The sequence below is a fragment of the Grampus griseus genome, assembly GCF_964374135.1.
Source record: "Grampus griseus genome assembly, chromosome: 13".
Taxonomy (NCBI): Eukaryota; Metazoa; Chordata; class Mammalia; order Artiodactyla; family Delphinidae; genus Grampus; species Grampus griseus.
The window spans coordinates 6753493-6776746 of NC_139007.1; the positions used below are offsets into that span (position 1 = coordinate 6753493).

At 37.5% G+C, this 23254-nt stretch overlaps 1 protein-coding gene across 1 annotated transcript in view; it reads left to right on the forward strand.

Moving 5' to 3' along the window:
• The window catches only part of COL19A1 (collagen type XIX alpha 1 chain), a gene marked incomplete at both ends in the record, with an annotated part of 350042 nt that overhangs the window by 60449 nt on the left and 266339 nt on the right, over positions 1 to 23254 (forward strand). The window contains one exon of the mRNA XM_082669016.1: positions 4325 to 4378. Coding sequence (XP_082525142.1) covers positions 4325 to 4378 — 54 coding nt within the window. The remainder of the gene's footprint in view (positions 1 to 4324; positions 4379 to 23254) is intronic.

Here is a 23254-nt window from a genome sequence, read left to right on the forward strand (position 1 = left end):
TGATAACCTACAAAAGAAGGCAAATAATCACTATACTTCCTTTATTGTTTCAGTACATGCACCAGCATTTAATTAAACCAGCATAATCCTTGATGTGCAAATACAACTTCAGATGACCATGGCCATGAATGTGATCAGCTTTTTTTAATAAACATGGATGTATTTTCCTTTTGAGGAGTTGATGAGTACATTTCTGTTCTTATTGTACTACGTGATCCTGCAACTTTAATGGGCAGTAAATAAAGATGGCTTTCCACCTGTGTTTGAGTCTTGTATATAAGTTTCATTACTAGAGCAGGTGCACAAAATACTGCCTGCACAGTTTGAAGATCAAAAGTCATTTTTGCTCTAAGGCATATTGAATAGTTGATTTTGTGAAATGATCAGAAGTGCAGTGTTACTAAGGCAACCAGATGTTGTTCTCAAGGTTTTTCTTTTGGTGTGTAAGACCAAGAGAGTATATTTAGGGGCTGTAGGACAGTATATTAGAAGGAGTACCACTTTGGAGCCTGAATGACTTGGGATTGAATCCTGTCCACCTCTTACTTGCTTTGAAAATGGTGCTTAATAACACTGAGTCAACAGCTTATTGTGAAGAAGGAATACTTAGTACCAGGAACTGGTACATAGTAGATACTTAGCAAATGTATGTTTCCCCTACTTTTTTATCCACAGTCATGTGTTGAAGGAGAGGTAGAGGGTAATCCTTTTAGATTGAGTTGAGTTTCATACGTGGTTTGATTAAAATCAAACACATCTTCATTTTGTGAAATAATTCCTTAGAATTTTCAATTGATTACATGTTTTAGGTTATAAAAACCTTGAGTTGTTATATGCCACTCATAGTAAATATTAATAATTTAATGACAGTCATTTCTTCAAAAGATCACTCAGTGATTTAAGTATTTCATTCAAATCTGTGTCTTTTGTTCCCAATCTTATTTGACAAGACTTTTTTTAGATATAGTGTGCTAGTTTTTGAAATTTAATTTTTCTCATTCTCATTTTTCTCATTTTACTTTTGGCCCAATGAGATAAAATGAGAAAAGTTTTGAGAATACAGTTCCCAAATCTCTTTCCAAGTTATGTATTACTCATTACAATATTTCTGAAGGTCTTATTTTTTTTTTTTTTTTTTTTTTTTTTGCGTTACGTGGGCCTCTCACTGTTGTGGTCTCTCCCATTGCGGAGCACAGGCTCCGGACGCGCAGGCTCAGCGGCCATGGCTCACGGGCCCAGCTGCTCTGCGGCATGTGGGATCTTCCCGGACCGGGGCACGAACCCGCGTCCCCTGCACTGGCAAGTGGACTCCCAACCACTGCGCCACCAGGGAAGCCCAGGTCTTACGTTTTGAGAATCCTTACTGTCATCTGTGGCAGCTTTATAAAGAGCAAATTTTACTTTATTTATGCCTGTACACTATGAGTTAGACAGCTGTTCTGAATAATCCTGTAAGTAAATCTTGTCCCACCTGGATCAAAACCCACCCATGGCTTCCTGTTCCCCTCAAGATAACATTGAAGCTCTAACCACGGGCCACAAAGCTTCCCATAATGTGTAGAGCTCTCCCTACCCCGCTACCTCTCCCTATAGTGGCTCCTACACTCTCCCCTTGTTCATGTCTGTTCCAAGGTCTTTGCACCAGGCTACATATACCTGGAATGTTCTAGATATTCACATTTCTCTTTCCTTCACATCATTTAGGCTCTCTCTCATAAATCACTTTAAAATAGAAAGGCCTGGGGACTTCCCTGATTGGTGCAGTGGTTAAGAATCTGCCTGCCAATGCAGGGGACACGGGTTCGAGCCCTGGTCTGGGAAGATCCCACATGCCGTGGAGCGGCTAGGCCTGTGAGCCACAACTACTGAGCCTGCGCGTCTGGAGCCTGTGCTCTGCAGCGGGAGAGGCCGGGACAGTGAGAGGCCCGCGCACCGCGATGAAGAGTGGCCCCCGCTCACCGCAACTGGATAAAGCCCTCACACACAAACGAAGACCCAACACAGCCAAAAAAATTAAATAAATTAATTAATTAAATAAAAAAAAATAGAAAGGCCTCTTCTGACATCTCTGTGTAAAAAGCATCCCTTCATTCCACCTCTGTCTTCTTTCTTTTCTTAGCACTTTTATCGTCACTTGACATGTTATCATTATACCTCCATTTATTCCCCCACTAGAATATGAGTTCCTTGAGCACCATACATAGAACAGCACATAATAGGAGCTAAAAATACGTTGAATGAATGAATATTCTACCACAAGGAAGGTCTAAGTCATCAACTCAGCTGTTTCTAGAACCTGTGAATTCTCTGCCCCAGTTGCCCAGTGGACCTTGCCAAGCAGGGCGAAGAGTCAGTTTGCAGAGAAGGAGCTAGATAAGCTAAATCGTTAAGAACTGTTATATTATTCACTAATGTTCTACTACACTTTTTCCTTTACAAACAAAAGCATTTAAAAAAATTTACATAGTGACCTGATTAGTTTTAGCTTGATGTTACCCACTAGTTAATGATGAATCAGAAATATTTGGAGAAAAGTCACAAGTTTTGGGATGACTTAGTGTTTATTTGCCTATTTTTTCATCCACACTGTGATGCTTCATAAGTCTGATTTACTGCTTTTTTCTTCATAAAGCTTATGACCCCCTCTCTTGGAGAGAGTTTGAGATTCAACCACTGCTTATGAACACATAGCTATGATGAATATTCTGTATCAGGCCACCCAATCAGACCATCCTAACCATGCCCTCTGTCCAAGACTAAACTCTGGATGACATTATTTGAAATAATAATTAAGACTTTTCTTTCATTTAGACTCAATGATTGTAATTTTCTGAATCTTTTAATTCCCTTTTCTTAGCAGATGTGGTTAGCAGCCTAATTACTTAGCAACTACATTACTTTCTCAGTTCTTTAATACCCTTGCTAATACCTTCACCCACTTCAGAGTTGAAATTCCCTCAGTTTTATAACATAGCAGCTCAATTTCAATGTTCCTGAACCTAAGGAGGAGTATGATCTGAGGTCTATTTGGGGAATAATTTTCCAGTTTAGTTTTGTATTATTACCTTCCGTATCAAGTTAATTTCCCGAAAAGTGTAGGCTTTATGAAATGATTGCTTTGTAGGTATACTTTTAGAGAAGATCAAACTAATTTAAGATGAAATGTTAACTTACTTGACTCTATAGTCAAAAACTTTGGTATTGTTTTTTTTCTACTACCCCTACTCTCCAATCTCACTGTATGGAAGTTTCCATTTTGAGTGGTCTAGTGTGTTAACCCAGAGATTACTAGTGAATTTCCCTTTATTTTTTTTCCAGTGTGACATTACTCATGTGCCCGTTCCGAAGACACACCACACCAATAAAAAATAATTGAATCAAAATATGTTCATAATTTTTTAAAAGAAGGAATATTTTTCCCTTAGTAATAACCTCAAAGAAGCAAGATTTAATATTTATGGTTTTGAATTTTTGTCTATGTCAATATGAGAATTAAAGAATATTTCTTTATCCTTTCTAATCTAATATTGAGCATATTGGATTAATTGACAGGTTTGTTTTTGTAATTTTACTCCATCTGATACAATCTCATCTAATCTATAGGAACTTGAAGTTGACATTTATTTGTATGCCTTAAATCTGAAATTAACAGGTAATATCAGGGTAATAATGGTATTATATACTCATAGAATTCTAATGTGTTTATTAATCTCTACCAAGCATTAGTAATAGAGAAATTCATTCAGAAAGTTTACATTATTGTCCACTGTCTCAAGGATAAATTTATTAGACTGAATTTGTGAAAGAGCCATAAAGGCAGATAAAGGTAGCCCATCAGCTTCACTGAGCAGATTTTTCCAGTTAACGTGGATGAGCAAGGAAATTGACAAAAGGATTGACCCAGCTTCGGAGTGTTTTCCTGGAGGATGTAATGGAAGGTCAGGCACACTAAATATAAAAATATGGGTACCTTGGAGTCTGAAATTTCATGACTTATTTGAATTGAAAGTACCAGGTACTAGTTGAAGTAACAGCAATAGAACCATTCCTTAACCTTTGATAAATATAAAAGAAATGAGAAAGCTGTACTGCATATGTCTGTGTGGAGAATGTCTAGTTTGAGTTTTGATTAGCACTCTGATATTTATTATTAAATTTCTGATAATTTATTAATTGTCAAAAGTATAGTTTAATGACTTGTGAATAACAGGAAAAAAAACTTAACGGCACACACTTTGGTGCGAGCAAAATCAACTCATCTATGACAACCTTAGCAATTAATACACCTTTGAAAAAACTCCTAATGAGCATTTCTATATTTCAGGGTGCAGTTGGTCTTAAAGGTGAATTGGGTGCTCCTGGAATTCCTGGGGAAAAGGTATGTGGATCAGACCCTTGATTAAGCTTTGTAGCTATTTTACCAGGTTGTATCAGAGAGGAAGGGAAAATACATGGAACAAGTCTGGTATTTCGGGGGGCGGGGGGCAGTCAGCAAACTGTGACCCTGCAGGAGGGCTGCCAAAAATTCCTGCTGTATGATTTAGTAAATCAGGTTTTACTGGAGCACAGCCATGCTCATGGGTCTTCATAATGGCTAAGGCTGCTTTTGTGCCACACAGCAGTGTCTAGTAATTGTGGCAGAGATTCTAAGACATTTACTGTCTGGTCCTTTGCAGAAAACAGTTGCTTCAGAACATTAGTCATTATTCTAAGAGACCCAAAGTTTCTTAATTTCACTATTTTATGGTTGGTATAGTATCTTTCTTGCGGGGGAGGGTTACTTATTGATATGTTTTATCTTTTCTCTCTTTTTAAATTGAAGTCTAGGTGATTTACAAGGTTGTGTTAGTTTCAGGTGTACAGCAAAGTGATTCAGCTATACATATATATATATATATATAAATCTATTCTTTCTCAGATTCTTTTCCCTTGTAGTTTATTACAAGATATTGAATATAGTTCCCTGTGTTACACAGTAGGCCCTTGTTGTTTACCTATTTTATTTATAGTATTGTGTATCTGTTAATCCCAAGCTCCTAATTTATCACTCCCCCATTTTCCCCTTTGGTAACCGTAAGTCTGGTTTCTATGTCTGTGACTCTGTTTCTGTTTTTGTAGATAAGTTCATTTGTATCATTTTTTAAGATTCCACAAATAAGTGACCACATGATATAGGATCTTTTAATATGTATTTCACTGCAGACATAAATAAACATTTAAAAATAAAGTATTGCATGAAATATGATAAATAAAAATACAAGAAATATATTTCAATCCATCAATAAAATGATTTTCACATTGTCTTCTCTAATACTGTAAAGATGATTCTAAATAATGAGTCCACTCACAAGAGGTTAGCATACTTATTCAGGAAACTTAAAAAAATTGTTATATTTGTAAATTAGACTGCAATTATCTTGTCTTATTTTTCACTTAGATTGTTGAATTATTAGAGTTTTACATATTGATGCTAAGAAAATTCTCTTCTTCACTAAAATAAATTTAACATAAATTTTCGTAGCTGTTCTAGCTGCACTAATTATCAAGTGAGTCCATTTTGCCTCACTATCTAGAGGGTCATGACCCCTGTGGTTATGAAGCTATCATTGTCACGAGGGGAACTGAAGCTGAAGTGGTAGGAGGTTCAGAACTTATTTTCTGAGCCCTTCTTAAACGTGTCTCTGATATCTGACTGCTTCACTGATATTGCTCTGTTTCTTTTAGAAATTATTCAGCCTGATATGCAAATTCTTTGCTTCTGTAAATGGTAGACTCAGTAAAACCCAACAAACTTTGTAAACAATGGTACCTTGCTGCAAGCTAATGATTATTTGGGCTGCTGTCCTCTTGCTTAATCTTTCTGATGACATTAAACGAAGACACTTCAATAAGTAAAAGTTCCTTCAGACACTTGTTTAAAGGTCTGAATCCTTCAAAATGCCATTTCCCCAAGAGAATACTACTTAATCACCTAACTCTTGAAGAGCTTGCCCAGTCCAAATTTGCTTTATATACCCATTTCACCAATCTCTTCCTAAAATATATTGTTCAGATTGTTTAGATTTCAGATCATTGGGATTTTAAAAATTACTTGAATATGGGAACTCTTTCCTTTTTTCTTTGCCAAGTACAGAATCATTGGAGAACTTGGACTATAAAATAGATTATTAGACTTCTTTTTTTTTTCGTATATCTTAGAGCTGAGTTATGCTACTTTTTTTAAAAATCAAATCATACATATGATTATAGAAACAGTAAAATGCCAGGCAAAATAGAAAAGACAAATTGAGAAAAGATAATTAGAACGTACATACAAGAGAGGGATTACTTATACCACCATATGAACAAATCTTTTTTTTCTTTTTTATACAGGAGGTTCTTATTAGTCATCCATTTTATACACATCAGTGTATACATGTCAATCCCAATCGCCCAATTCATCACAGCACCACCACCACCCACTGCCGCTTTCCCCCTTTGGTGTGCATACATTTGTTCTCTACATCTGTGTCTCAATTTCTGCCCTGAAAACCGGTTCATCTGTACCATTTTTCTAGGTTCCACATATATGCGTTAATATACGATATTTGTTTCTCTCTTTCTGACTTACTTCACTCTGTATGACAGTCTCTAGATCCATCCACGTCTCTACAAATGACCCAATTTCGTTCCTTTTATGGCTGAGTAATATTCCATTTTAAAAATAATTTTATTATACATGTACCACGTCTTCTTTATCCATTCATCTGTCGATGGGCATTTAGGTTGCTTCCATGACCTGGCTATTGTAAATAGTGCTGCAATGAACACTGTGGTACATGACTCTTTTTGAATTATGGTTTTCTCTGGGTATATGCCCAGTAGTGGGATTGCTGGATCATATGGTAATTCTATTTTTAGTATTTTAAGGAACCTCCATACTGTTCTCCATAGTGGCTGTATCAATTTACATTCCCACCAACAGTATAAGAGGGTTCCCTTTATCCACACCCCCTCCATCATTTGTTGTTTGTAGATTTTCTTATGATGCCCATTCTAACTGCTGTGAGGTGATACCTCATTGTAGTTTTGATTTGCATTTCTCTAATAATTAGTGGTGTTGAGCAGCTTTTCATGTGCCTCTTGGCCATCTGTATGTCTTCTTTGGAGAAATGTCTATTTAGGTCTTCTGCCCATTTTTGGATTGGGTTGTTTGTTTTTTTAATATTGAACTGCATAAGCTGTTTATATATTTTGGAGATTAATCCTTTGTCTGTTGGTTTGTTTGCAAATATTTTCTCTGAGGGTTGTCTTCTCTTCTGAGGGTTGTCTTTCCGTCTTCTTTATGGTTTCCTTTGCTTTGCAAAAGCTTTGAAGTTTCATTAGGTCCCATTTGTTTATTTTTGTTTTTATTTCCATTTCTCTAGGAGGTGGATCAAAAAAGATCTTGCTGTGATTTATGTCAAAGAGTGTTCTTCCTATGTTTTCCTCTAAGAGTTTTATAGTGTCCGGTCTTATATTTAGGTCTCTAATCCATTTTGAGTTTATTTTTGTGTATGGTGTTAGGGAGTGTTCTAATTTCATTCTTTTACATGTAGCTGTCCAGTTTTGACAGCACCACTTATTGAAGAGACTGTCTTTCTCCATTATATATTCTTGCCTCCTTTGTCATAGATTAGTTGACCATAGGTGTGTGGGTTTATCTCTGGGCTTTCTATCTTGTTCCATTGATCTATATTTCTGTTTTTGTGCCAGTACCATATTGTCTTGATTACTTGTAAAGTAGTTTGAAGTCAGGGAGTCTGATTCCTCCAGCTCCGTTTTTTTCCCTCAAGACTGCTTTGGCTATTCGGGGTCTTTTTGTCTCCATACAAATTTTAAGATTTTTTGTTCTAGTTCCGTAAAAAATGCTATTGGTATTTTGATAGGGATTGCATTGAATCTGTAGATTGCTTTGGGTAGTAGAATCATTTTCACAATATTGATTCTTCCAATACAAGAACATGGTATATCTCTCCATCTGTTGGTATCTTCTTTAATTTCTTTCATCAGTGTCTTATAGTTTTCTGCATACAGGTCTTTTGTCTCCCCGGGTAGGTTTATTCGTAGGTATGTTATTCTTTTTGTTGCACTGGTAAATGGGACTGTTTACTTAATTTCTCTTTCAGATATTTCATCATTAGTGTATAGGCATGCAAGAGATTTCTGTGCATTAATTTTGTATCCTGCTCCTTTACCAAATTCATTGATGAGCTCTAGTAGTTTTCTGGTGGCACCTTTAGGATTCTCTATGTATAGTATCATGTCATCTGCAAAGAGTGACAGTTTTCTTCTTTTCCAATTTGTAGTCTTTTTATTTCTTTTTCTTCTCTGATTGCCGTGGCTAGGACTCACAAAACTATGTTGAATAATAGTGGTGAGAGTGGACATCCTTGTCTTGTACCTGATCTTAGAGGAAATGCTTTCAGTTTTTCACCATTAAAAATTATGTTTGCTGTGGGTTTGTCATATATGGCCTTTATTATGTTGAGGTAGGTTCCCTCTATGCCCACTTTCTGGAGAGTTTTTATCATAAATGGGTGTTGAATTTTGTCGAAAGCTTTTTCTACATCTATTGAGATGATCATATGGTTTTTATTCTTCAATTTGTTAATATGGTGTATCACATTGATTGATTTGTGTATACTGAAGAATCCTTGCATCCCTGGGATAAATCCCACTTGATCATGGTGTATGATCCTTTTAATGTGCTCTGGATTCTGTTTGCTTGTATTTTGTTGAGGATTTTTGCATCTATATTCATGAGCGGTATTGGTCTGTAATTTTCTTTTTTTGTAGTGTCTTGGTTTGGTTTTGGTATCAGGGTGATGGTGGCCTTCCAGAATGAGTTTGGGAGTGTTCCTTCCTCTGCAATTTTTTGGAAGAGTTTGAGAAGGATGGGTGTTACTCTTCTCTAAATGTTTGAAAGAATTCACCTGTGAAGCCATCGGGTCCTGGACTTTTGTGTGTTGGAAGATTTTTAATCACAGTTTCAATTTCATTACTTGTGATTGGTCTGTTCATATTTTCTATTTCTTCCTGGTTCAGTCTTGGAAGGTTATACCTTTCTAAGAACTTGTCCATTTCTTCCAGGTTGCCTATTTTTTTGGCATAGAGTTGCTTGTAGTAGTCTCTTAGGATGCTTTGTATTTCTGTGGGGTCTTTGTAACTTCTTTTTCATTTCTAATTCTATTGATTTGAGTCCTCTCGCTCTTTTTCTTGATGAGTCTGGCTAATGGTTTATCAATTTTGTTTCTCTTCTCAAAGAGCCAGCTTTTAGTTTTATTGATCTTTGCTATTGTTTTGTTTGTTTCTATTTCATTTATTTCTGCTCGGATCTATATAATTTCTTTCCTTCTGCTAACTTTGGGTTTTGTTTGTTCTTCTTTCTCTGGTTCCTTTAGTTGTAAGGTTAGATTGTTTATTTGAGATTTTTCTTGTTTCTTGAGGTAGGCTTATATAGCTATAAACTTCCCTCTTAGAACTGCTTTTGCTGCATCCCGTAGGTTTTGGATCATCGTGTTTTCATTGTCATTTGTCTCTAGGTGTTTTCTGATTTTCTCTTTGATTTCTTCAGTGATCTCTTGGTTATTTAGTAACATACTGTTTAGCCTCCATGTGTTTGTGTTTTTTACGTTTTTTTCCCTGTAATTGATTTCTGACCTCATAGTGTTGTGGTCAGAAAAGATGCTTGATATGATTTCAATTTTTTTAAATTTACTGTGGCTTGATTTATGACCCAAGATGTGATCTATCCTGGAGAATGTTCTGTACGCACCTGAGAAGAAAGTGTAATCTACTGTTTTTGGATGGAATGTCCTATAAATATCAATTAAATTTATCTGGCCTTTTGTGTCATTTAAAACTTTTGTTTACTTATTTATTTTCATTTTGGATAATCTGTCCATTGGTGCAAGTGAGGTGTTAAAAGTCCCCCACTATTATTGTGTTATTGTTAATTTCCTCTTTTATAGCTATTAGCAGTTGCCTTATGTATTGAGGTGCTCTGATGTTGTGTGCATATATATTTATAATTGTTATATCTTCTTCTTGGATTGATCCCTTGATCATTATATAGTGTCCTTCCTTGTCTCTTGTAACATTATTTACTTTAAAGTCTATTTTATCTGATATGAGTATTGCTACTCCAGCTTTCTTTTGATTTCCATTTGCATGGAATATCTTTTTCCATCCCCTCACTTTCAGTCTGTATGTGTCCTTAGGTCTGAAGTGGGTCTCTTGTAGACAGCATATATATGGGTCTTATTGTTGTATCCATTCAGCGAGCCTGTGTCTTTTGATTGGAGCACTGAATCCATTCACGTTGAAGGTAGTTATCGATATGTATGTTCCTATGACCATTTTCTTAATTGTTTTGGGTTTGGTTTTGTAGGTCCTTTTCTTCCCTTGTGTTTCCCACTTGGCGAAGTTCCTTTAGCATTTGTTGTAGAGCTGGTTTGGTGGTGCTGAATTCTCTTAGCTTTTGCATGTCTGTAAAGCTTTTGATTTCTCCATCGAATCTGAATGAGATCCTTGCTGGGTCGAGTAATCTTGGTTGTAGTTTCTTCCCTTTCATCACTTTAAGTATATCATGCCACTCCCTTCTGGCTTGTAGAGTTTCTGCTGAGAAATCAGCTGTTACCCTTATGGGAGTTCCCTTGTATGTTATTTGTCATTTTTCCCTTGCTGCTTTCAATAACTTTTGTTTGTCTTTAATTTTTGCCAGTTTGATTACTATGTGTCTCAGCATGTTTCTCCTTGGGTTTATCCTGTATGGGACTCGCTGTGCTTCCTGGACTGGGTGGCTGTTTCCTTTCCCATGTTAGGGAAGTTTTCTACTATAATCTCTTCAAATAATTTCTTGGGTCCTTTCTCTCTCTCTTCTCCTTCTGGAACCCCTATAATGTGAATGTTGTTGCGTTTAATGTTGTCCCAGAGGTGTCTTAGACTGTCTTCAGTTCTTTTCCTTCTTTTTTCTCTCTTCTGTTCTGCAGCAGTGAATTCCACCATTCTGTCTTCCAGGTCACTTATCCGTTCTTCTGCCTCAGTCATTCTGCTGTTGATTCCTTCTAGTGTAGTTTTCATGTCAGTTATTGTATTGTTCATCTCTGTTTGTTTGTTCTTTAATTATTCTAGGTCTTTGTTAAACATTTCTTGCATCTTCTCGCTCTTTGCCTCCATTCTTTTTTCAAGGTCCTGGATCATTTTCACTATCATTATTCTGAATTCTTTTTCTGGAAGGTTGCCTATCTCCACTTCATTTAGTTGTTTTTCTGGGGTTTTATCTTGTTCCTTCATCTGGTACATAGCCCTCTGCCTTTTCATCTTGTCTGTCTTTCTGTGAATGTCGTTTTTGTTCCACAGGCTGCAGGACTGTAGTTCTTCTTCCTTCTGCTGTCTGCCCTCTGGTCTAGACTTCTTTATTGTGGGGTGTAAAATAAGATTTAATTGGGTTTACACAATGAATAAAGGGAAAGTGGATAAAATTCTCCTGTTATATTTTAAAACAGAATTTACTAAGATTGGTATTCTGTTAATTGGGGCTTCCCTGGTGGGGAAGTGGTTAAGAATGCACCTGCCAATGCAGGAGACATGGCTTCAAGCCCTGGTCCGGGAAGTTGCTCCCACGTGCCGCGGAGCAACTAAGCCCGTGTTCCACAACTACTGAGCCTGCGTGCCACAACTACTGAAGCCCGGGCACCTAGAGCCCCTGTGCTGCAATAAGAGAAGCCACCGTAATGAGAAGGTGAAGCACCACAATGAAGAGTAGCCCCCGCTCGCTGCAACTAGAGAAAGCCCGTGTGCAGCAACGAAGACCCAACGCAGCCCAAAAATAAATAAATACATAAAATGAGTCTAAAAATAAATACTGTTAATTGAATTTGGTGCAAATGAGGTGACATCTCTTGGATCCTATTTGTGGAAACCAGGCCTAAGGTGCTACTGACTGGCTGTGGAGGAGGCTCTTAGCTCTGAAAAGGAGTTCTCAGCAGGTGGGACTCAATACAGGAGCTAGAGAGTAATCAAGAGGCTCAACTGCTGCAGATGTTGATCAAATCAATCTTCATCAAGGACCGTGAGAGTGAGAAAGCAGCAGGCTGGGAAGTTAAACATGCAAGCCAAGGAATTCTCCAGAAAAAAATAGAGTTTCTTAGAAAAGCAAGGGCATTTTGGGCTGAGTGAAGGAGCTGGAGCAAGATGTGGTGTTCCAGGCAAACACAACTCAGAATTAAAGATGCTGTTGCTTTTCCTAGAAGCCCAGATCTGTAGAAAGAATTTCATGAGATGATTCACCCAACACTCCACTTAAAGTAAAACTGCAGTAGATATAAGGGAATATACTAGCTAGCAGTGAATCACTTGGATGTAGTAATTCTGGGAATGGAAAGCCTCAGCCCTTTGGGCCCATTTGGTCAAACTGGTGACAAGAGTGAGTCTCACAAGATCTGTGTGAAGACACTGTCTCCAGGGAACTTAAAAGCTGAAGTGTTCATCGACAGATCAGTGGATAAAGAAGATGTGGCACATATATTCAATGGACTATTACTCAGCCATAAATAACTGAGTTATTTATAGTGAGGTGGATGGACCTAGAGTCTGTCATACAGAGTGAAGTAAGTCAGAAAGAGAAAAACAAATACTATATGCTAACACATATATATGGAATGTAAAAAAAAAGGTTCTGATGAAACTAGGGGCAGTACAGAAATAAAGACACAGATGTAGAGAATGGACTTGAGGACATGGGGAGGGGGAAGGGTAAACTGGGACAAAGTGAGAGTGTCATGGACATATAAATACACTACCAAATGTAAAATAGATAGCTAGTGGGAAGCAGCTGCATAGCATAGGGAGATCAGCTCGGTGCTTTGTGACCACCTAGAGGGGTGGGATAGGGAGGGTGGGAGGGAGACGCAAGAGGGAGGGGATATGGGGATATATGTATACGTATAGCTGATTCACTTTGTTATACAGCAGAAACTAACACACCATTGTAAAGCAATTATACTCCAATAAAGATGTTAAAAAGAAAAAAGCTAACGTGGTGAAGGAGAGGCCGTATCCATGGTACTCTAAAACCAATGCACACTGTCCTGGCAAACTCTCTCTCATGTTTCCCCAAGCAGTCTCCACAAGTTTAATTTACTTGAGTCGCTCTCAGAGAGCCTCACAGACAATCAGAGAATTTGTTCAGCTTCCTGTGGTGCTAACCATGGTATCAGGCTGCACTTAGCTCTTGGGTCCTGGTTTCAGGCATCTTCAGGGACCTTCCCAACATCTGTAGAATCACCAAGTCTTTGACCATAACTTCTCTTCAAGGGCCCAGTCACTGGTGGTGCCAGGTCTACTTCTAACTTGTCACTTCATTTAGCTGTTAAAGGTATATAACACTCATCAGTGAAGAAATGTCACCTCAAGAGCATTTTTCTCACTTCTATAATCCACAGGTTACCATTTATTTAAAATATCTCTAATGAATATACACAAAATGAAAATAACAAGAAAGCTACTATGTATCTATTGGCATGCTTTATAAGTTTTAAATATTTGACTCCAATGAGGATATATCAATTTTTTTATTTTTTAAATTTCATAAACTTTAAATATAGTTGTAAAGATGGGCACTTATGTTTGGGGTACAGTACTTCCATTCTTTTATGATGAAAATAACTTGATTGATTTTTCTAAGTTTCCAAGGAAAAATTATTCTTAAAGTGTTATGTATCCTCAGAGCCGTGTCTCCCAGAGGATGCACACAGCATCCCCGAGCTTGGCCTGGATTCTGCTTCTCAACAGTTGTGATTCTTTGGGGTTCTTTTCTTAGATTTAGAAGTGCTTAAGAGTTCTGTTAAAAGACAAAATAAAAAAAGATGAATTTGCTCACTTGGAGAAGAACATATGCAAAGTGCCATAGAACCTATATCTCAGGTAAAATATTCTCAAAGGGAAGGTTTTTTTTAAGGTTTAATATTTAAACTAGAAAACCAATTTTTTTTTTTCTCTTCCAATCCTTTTTTTTTTTTTTAACATCTTTATTGGGGTATAATTGCTTTACAATGGTGTGTTAGTTTCTGCTTTATAACAAAGTGAATCAGTCATACATAAACATATGTTCCCATATGTCTTCCCTGTTGCGTCTCCCTCCCTCCCACCCTCCCCATCCCACCCCTCCAGGCTGTCACAAAGCACCGAGCCAATATCCCTGTGCCATGCGGCTGCTTCCCACTAGCTATCTACCTTACTGCGTTTGTTAGTGTGTATATGCCCATGACTCTCTCTCGCCCTGTCACAGCTCACCCTTCCCCCTAGAAAACCAATTTATATGAATGGAGGGAAGCCTATTCTGAGCAGAGTAGAGTAGAATTTGTATATTAACTGCACTTTATACTTACATACAATGTGATACAGTAATAAATTAAGTGATTTGCATATAAATCCCATTATCCTAAAATAAACCTACACTTCGAAGTTTGTCGAGGTGATAGCAGTAAATTTTTTTAAGTCAAGGCCCTGAACAAAGTATTAGTTTCTTGAGGTGGCATTTTTCTTCTGAGGCCCAGGAGGCTTTATGTAATATGGAATCACGGAGACTTTGAAGATGAGGAACTATAGCAGTTAATTATGCTCTTTTGTAATTATAATACGCATTACCTTGTACAGACTTGCATAGGCCTTCTAACCTGATAGATACATAGCCTTACTGCCAACACACCACAGAAAAATAACTGTCCCCTTTACGTTTACTCAGCACAGCTAGGATTTTGCCTAAGATATTTGGTAAGTTTTCTGTTCTGGGTTCAAATAAGAAAATCTACTCTATGCAGCAAGGGTTCTTAGATATTAGTCACTGGTGACTTCCAGTCAGCTTGGTTGGACAGAAGCCACTGTCAGTCAAAACAAGTAAATTGGATGGTTAAGTTTCCAAGAGCACTGAGTGGCTTAATGCATGAGATCACACAAGGGCATACGCACATATGTCATACACACATACACACGCACACACACACACACACACACAGGTGCTCACAACTCACATCCTCATGATGCGCAGTGGGAAAATGAGATTGGGCCCCTGCAGCAAATCCTGCCCACTGCCCTACCTCCAGACTTCACACTCAAAGCATGCTTGCATTTGCTGCTTGAATATTGCAAATAAAAAATGGCCTCACTCCCTATTTCACTTGTGTATGTCATGTATCAGATATGTTTTTTGAGAAGTAGGGATAGTTTTTTAAAATAGGAATACTTATCTTCCAATAATCTTAATCCTAATAATGTGACAGTAAAAAATTAAATAAAATAGAGCCTAATTTATGCTAAAACCAATTTTCGATCTGCTGAATTACCTAGAATTTGTCCTAAAGTGTTTATTTTAGTGGGAAAACTTTTGATAAATTTATTTCACTTTTCGTGGGGTAGGTGTGCAGTAAGTGATAGCCCTCATTGTTCTGTCATTCAATTATTAAATACCCAGAGTTATAAACATCTTGGGTTTGAATCCCAGCTCAAATCCTTACTCTGTGTAATTTGGGACATGTCTCTTACAGTTTCTAAGTTTTCTTTTTATGAAATGGGAATTATATTGTACCTACTTCTAGTTTTGTCTTAAAGATTAGATGAAATAATTCATGAGATTGCCAGCTCAGTGCCTGATAAATAAATATTTGGAAAACAGTAGATATAATTTTAAAAGAAAACAGTTTAATGATTCTCTTATTCTAAACTCTGGCTTACTAAGAGACTAAACTAGAACTCATTTGAGGGAATTTATATTATTTATTCAAAATATATTGGATGGAAACGTTAAAATAAAAGTCACATATGTTAGAAAACTTTGACTTCTTAAAACAAACTGGATATTAGGAATCTAATGAATTTTCAACCTAACCAAAAAATATGAGTACAAACTTTTACAATAATAATAATAGTGGCCATTTACTTTATAATTATTATGTGCTAAGTACTATCAAGAAACTTCTTTACATTATTTCATTCATTCCCCACGGTATCTCTATGAGGTACGATTTTGTTTTTTAATTTTTAAAGTATTTATTGGAAAAATTTCGCCACATGACAATTACTCCATAGCAGTGGGACACACACCTATTTCCACATGACTTCTTCAACAACACACATTATTGAGTTTTTCCATTTTCTATTTAATAGGTGAAACATTATACCACATTATTATTTTACTTTCCATGTTTAAAAGTATGAGAGATTATAAGTCATTTATATATGAATTTTTTTCTCTGAAATGCCCTTGCCCTTTCTTTACATTGGATTGTTGTTGTTTTTCTTATTGATTTACAAGATCTCTTTACATATATTAACCCATTGTCAGATGGCCTGCTATTCTTTTTTTTTTTACATCTTTATTGGAGTATAATTGCTTTACAATGGTGTGTTAGTTTCCGCTTTATAGCAAAGTGAATCAGTTATACATATACATATGTTCCCATATCTCTTCCCTCTTGCATCGCCCTCCCTCCCACCCTCCCTATCCCACCCCTCCAGGCGGTCACAAAGCACCGAGCTGATCTCCCTGTGCTATGCGGCTGCTTCCCACTAGCTATCTACCTTACGTTTGGTAGTGTGTATATGTCCATGCCTCTCTCTCGCTTTGTCACAGCTTACCCTTCCCCCTCCCCATATCCTCAAGTCCATTCTCTAGTAGGTCTGTGTCTTTATTCCTGTCTTACCCCTAGGTTCTTCATGACATTTTTTTTTACTTAAATTCCATATATATGTGTTAGCATACGGTATTTGTCTTTCTCTTTCTGACTTACTTCACTCTGTATGACAGACTCTAGGTCTATCCACCTCATTACAAATAGCTCAATTTCGTTTCTTTTTATGGCTGAGTAATTCCATTGTATATATGTGCCACATCTTCTTTATCCATTCATCCGATGATGGACACTTAGGTTGCTTCCATCTTCTGGCTTTTGTAAATAGAGCTGCAATGAACATTTTGGTACATGACTCTTTTTGAATTATGGTTTCCTCAGGGTATATGCCCAGTAGTGGGATTGCTGGGTCCTATGGTAGTTTTATTTGTAGTTCTTTAAGGAAGCTCCATACTGTTCTCCATAGTGGCTGTACCAATTCACATTCCCACCAGCAGTGCAAGAGTGTTCCCTTTTCTCCACACCCTCTCCAGCATTTATTGTTTCTAGATTTTTTGATGATGGCCATTCTGACTGGTGTGAGATGATATCTCATTGTAGTTTTGATTTGCATTTCTATGAAGTACGATTTATCATCACTGTTTCACAGATGGAGAAAATTCCCCAAAGTTTCATCGCTAACTACTAGTGAAGTCAGGATTTGAATTTCTACCCACGTGAATCCATGGCTCTGGCACCTTTACCGTATTACCTCGTCTGAAGCGTCCCTCAAGTGCTCACATTTCCTTTGCAGACAGTTCTGAATTAGATCTTAAATTCATTTATCTGCAGGCAAGAGAGGGAACTGCACAGGGGACTTCCTTCCTTCCTGCTCCAGGGAGGGCTGTGTCCCTTGTCTTGAAATCTATGGACCCTTTTAAAGTCTGCCTATCCTTAGAGATAATTCTCCCGGCCTCAGAAAATTGTGTCCATCTCTTGAAAATCATCATCATATGTTTTTCACCAAATGAAAGGATTGTGTCTAGCTTTACTTTCTGAAATAAGCATTATGAAAACAATGCAGTTTTATTTTGTCTGGTTTCCTAATTCCAAATTATATTTAAAATATGTTTCCAAACTTCCCAAACTTGACTCTCTGGAGATCCTGTCTGACCTCCAGACAGGCCCATCATGGCCACACTGTCCAGATAAACCTTACCTCAGTGTCTAATCTAGAAACTTCTCTATTTATGCTCTTCTCCAAATATGCTTTTGATATTATATATATATATATGTGTAAATTTTATATTCATTTGATCAAATATATCTATAAATTGTATATTTACTTGATCAAAAATACAAGTGTTTCATCTAGTACCGTGATGTTCTTTTTTTAAAAAAATCAAACTTCTAGAGGTAAAAAGCCACATGCATTAAGGCGCTTAAGAAGTGTATCTGATAGTGTGGTGAGAGAGTTGCCAAGTTGCATGTCTTAAAAATAGCTGGGCTAACTGTCCTCATTAAGAGCTGCTTTGTGTACCGGATCTTTGCACCATCAACTCTGAAGCCCCAGCTCTTTGCAGGAGGGTGAGAGCAAACTGGACAGATCCATTGTTCCCTAACTGTCTTTATATTTCTTTTCTGTTGGAAAATGAAACGACTGTGATCTTTGAATCTCGGTTTTCCCTTAAAAAGACATTTTATGAGAAGACTGCAGCTTCAGGAAATAAAGGCAGACGCTGTTACAGTTTATGAAAGCGCAGACAAGGCCGGTAGCTGTTGTGAATTATAATGAACTCTGCAACAGCCCTGGTCCAGATGTAGCATTAATGCCTCAGATACTCCGAAACTTACAGGCATTTGTTGAGAAAGCTGAAGAATTTTTTTTTGTCATTTGGCTTTCTCCCTGCATTATCTAGTTTCATCCAGTTTGCCAGTGAAATTCAGAATTAAGATGAATTTCAGAGTTCTTCCCAAGATCAAAAAATTTAAAATATGTATTAGTATGTGACAATTTATTGTCCAAATCACAACACTAAATGAGGAGAAAAAAAAGTACAACACAGCTTTATTCTAAAAATGGGATATTTCCTTTCTGTGAAATTGTCAAGGTTTATATTAGGAGTTGATACCTCTTAAACAGAGAGTCACACACATACTCCTGTATTTCAGAAAATCCTGCAGTGAATAAAGGTATAGTCAAATCTGGACATAGGATTGAACTTTTTATTATAACCAATTTCTATTCATGGTTAAAATGGCCACAAAGAAAACAGTTTTGTCCGCCTGCTTCTTGACCTCACTTACTACAGTTACAAGAATGATGCTTGAATTATCAGTGAAAAATGACTGCCTTTACCTGGAGTAAGTCTCATTTAATTGTCTTATCTGTGGGCAGTATATTGATACAAGATAGCACTAAAATAAGCAGAAACCCGAGAAGGACAGAGGTAGTAGAAGGATAGGAAAAAGAAAAAGAGGCTTGCTCACTCTGCAGTTGAGTTTATTTCTTAATGGTTTCTTATTCCCTCCTAATGCCTTCCACTCGCACCCCAAGTGGAGCAGTTGGCAGAGAACACAACAGATGGATGACAGGCTCAACACATGCAGTGGCTCTGGCACCCCGGCACTCGACTTTTATTTGCTAAACGGTTAGCCAGGTTTTAAGAAGCTAGTCTGCTAATGTTCCTATTTGGTTTAATGCACTGTGAGAATCTAGCACACAAATATTAAAGTATTGCCATCAAAAAGATCACGCAGTCTCTGTTTCTCTGCATAGTTTAGTGGCTAATTATTTTAATCTTTTCAAAAAAATTTTTATTGCAGTAGAGTTGATTTACAATGTTGTGTTAATTTCTGCTATACAGCAGAGTGATTTTATTATACACATATATACATTCTTTTTCATATTCTTTTCCATTATGGTTTATCACAGGATGTTGAGTATAGTTCCCTGTGCTATACAGTAGGACCTTGTTGTTTACCCATCCTGTATACAATAGTTTGCATCTGCTAATCCCAACCTCCCAATCATTCCCTCCCTCCCCCTCCCTCCCCCTTGGCAACCACAAGTCTGTTTTCTATGTCTGTGGATCTATGTCTGTTTTGTATATAAATTCATTTGTATCATATTTTTAGATTCCACCTATAAGTGATATTATATGATATTTATCTTTCTCTTTCTGACTTACTTCACTTAGTATGATATTCTCTAGGTCCATCCATGTTGCTGCAAATGGCATTATTTCATTCTCTTTTATGGCTGAGTAATATTCCTGTGTGTGTGTGTGTGTGTGTGTGTGTGTACACACACACACACACACACACACACATACCGCATCTTCTTTATCCATTCATCTGTTGATGGACATCTAGGTTGCTTCCATGCCTTGGCACTATTGTGAATAGTGCTGCTATGAAAATATGGGTGCGTGTATCTTTTCTAATTACAGTTTTGTCCTAATTATTTTATTTCTGGTGTAGATTACTGAGATACTCAATAGGGAATTTAGAGGTGTAATTGTTATTTTATATAGACGTCTACAAGTTCAGATAATAGAATTTTCTTAATGTGGCTGTGTCTAAAGGAGCTTTTTGCAGCCTAGTCAGGGTTGTCATAGCCTGTGGACGGTCATGCACGAGCTTGTTGGGTAAGAGAAGAATATTCGAGAGGATGACCACAGTCAGCATCTTTCTTTCCTCCCACCGTCACTGCATTTTCACAGATCACTGACTTCACAGCTCAAGAAAAATTGCATCTATTTCATGAATTCTCCTTGGCCACCAGGCAGACTTAGCAGCCCTGCACTCTGCTCGTGTAGCGCTTTGTTTACATTACCCACATAGTCTGTGTGTCTTGGTCCCCACTGTGACCTCCTGGAGAACAAGGGCCGGGGATCCCTCTCACACCTTTCACCCCAGCACCTGGCCCAGCGCGTGGCACCTCCTTGGTTCTGCATAATGTTTGTTGAGCTGTTCAGAGCTCAGGTCAATAGAGAAGAGGAACAGAGGATGACTGTTAGAAAACCATGCCGAGGGAGGATTGGAAAGGCCCCCAAAGCCGCGAGGCTTCGGTCCAAATCTCCTGTACTATCTGCAGACGCGCACTTCAGGAAATAGGAGGGCCAGAGACTCTCCCATGTCTGGTGAAGCTGACAGGGGTGCTTCGGGGGTGAAACAGAAATAGAGGGAAGAGTGTGCAGCCCCAGAACTGGCTTCCCATTTCCCTTGGAGACAACATGCTCTCCCTCCTCTCTCCAGCATAAATCTCCAGGTGATTTTGCTGCCTTGTCCTCCGTACTAGGTTTGCAAATCTCCTGACTTGCTTACAACGTTGCTAAGGCGTGTTCTTCCTCCAGACCTTCACAGCCATTTATCTCAGGTCTAAAGATAGGTAACCGATGCCTTCAATGCATTGAAGCTCCAGTAGAAGTAACTGATACAGAGTAGAACTCTAAATTACTCAGCATGAGGACTACTTCGGGCCAGAAACAGTTTGCAGTTACCGGTGTCTCACTGTCTCCAAGTAGGAGCTTACTGATGACACTGTCCTTCTCTTTATATCTTCAGTTATCTCCTGTTAGAATACTTGATTCAGATGTCAGTTACTCCACTCTAGATAGTTCAGTGGATGATTTGCACTAAATGTCTTCTGTTTCCCTGGTACTGTTGTGAAGCTTCAAGTTTGCCTAAAGACTGCCTTCCAGCTAGTCTCACAAGGAAGTGAAAAGCCCACACACTCATTCTTAACAGATCCACTTGAAGAAAACCTTACTGATTTTGAAAATCACTGATTTTGAAAACCTTACTGAAAACCACACTAGATTTTGTAGTGTGGTCTTACAACATTGGCCAGGGCTCAGTTCCCTAACTTTGCTGTAAGTGGAAAGAAACGTTTACGTCCCCAAACCATTTCAAAATTACTTGTTTTTTATTTGAATAACTCAGCGTAATTTGCACTCCAGTAATTTGAAAGAGGATTGTAAAAATATCCTCTTTGAAAGGAAAACTTAATGGTTTTAGTTGACTACAAGTTCAATGTATGCACAAGCAATTTAGTTTTAAAAAAGCAAGTTGTAGTAATGCCAGTATTGTATAGTATCCAGAACAAGGTGTGTGTGTGTATGTGTGTGTATGCCAGTACTCATCTCTGTGTGGTTGAGACCATATCTGGAGTGATGTGCTGAATTCTCAGTGCCACATTTTAAAGGACAGTGTGTGCCCATGGAACAGTTAGTTACTATAATATTAAGGGACTCCAAACTATCATTTGAAAAATGATAGGATTACTGAATAGGCTTAATGGTGACACAAAAGGATGTCATGTATAAGTCCCATATGATATTTGTCCTGTGTGAAATAAGACCAATGGGCAGAAATTTGGGAAAGGTTAATTTGGGTTCAGAAGGCATTGTTTCAATATCCGTACATCAAATTGTTTTGTTTTGCTCTCCACAATGCAAATTAAACAGCAAACTAGCCTGACTTTAAGAAGCTTTCAATAGGGTCAGTGCCTTAGCAGATTCTTTGGTGGAGCTGGTGGATACAAATGTATAAATTTACACCTGTCCCTGTATTTAAGAATACCCACCCTGCTTGTTTTCTAGGTGTGTGCCCTTGCATGTACTTGTGTGCACACAGATACACTCAGGTTAATAGTTTTTGAGAAAGTAGATGTTGGGTTCAGCTGCTGCTAACTCCCCACATTTATATAACTATGATTAAAACATGTATTGACCATGTATTACTGATGGTGGGCTGGCTTTCTCTTCTTTGAAATGACCATAAGAATAAGTAATAATAGGGTCTCATTCATTTTTGTTTAAGAATGTTTTAAATTTGCCTTATTCTGAGCATTCATGTGATAATATATCCCCACGTGTTAGCTGCATGAAGGATCCAACAAATACAAAGAATTCAAAAAGTTTGAAGTTTTAAACCCTATGAAGTACATAGTTTTTTTACTTAACAATTTATTTCTTGGAATGAAGTCCCAGAATATAGAAGGAAAAAATACTCTTCCCTGAAACAAAAGGACTCTGATCGGACGAGATATCAGAAAAAATATAGGAGGTATATGTTTTATTTCCTGAAATATTTAGTTGAGTGGCAGGAATTTAGAACCATATAAAAATTAAATCCCGAAAGATTATGGCCTGAGTACAGCATGCCTATTGTCGGAATTATAGAGGTCAAGTTAGTGATACACAAAATCATAACCAGTTTTACTTTTGGCTGCTTCCTTTACTGGTTTTCATGCTAGGATTCTGGCATTCCACTTCAGATATTTGTTCCAGCTATTTCACTCAAAACTCAATTTAAGTAAATTTACTCTTAATGAATATGAATTAATTAGTGGGAAAATATTGATATACTTCCAAGCGTACAGTAAATTCAAACAGAAGATTGTGTTCCTGGGAAACTTGCTCTAAGTAAAATGATAGGTCAAATTACATTTTTAAATATGGAAACAGTGTTATAAATGGGATCTCAGACTTTTTTTTTAACATCTTAATTGGAGTATAATTGCTTTACAATGGTGTGTTAGTTTCTGCTTTATAACACAGTGAATCAGCTATGCATATACATATATCCCCATATCCCCTCCCTCTTGCGTCTCCCTCCCA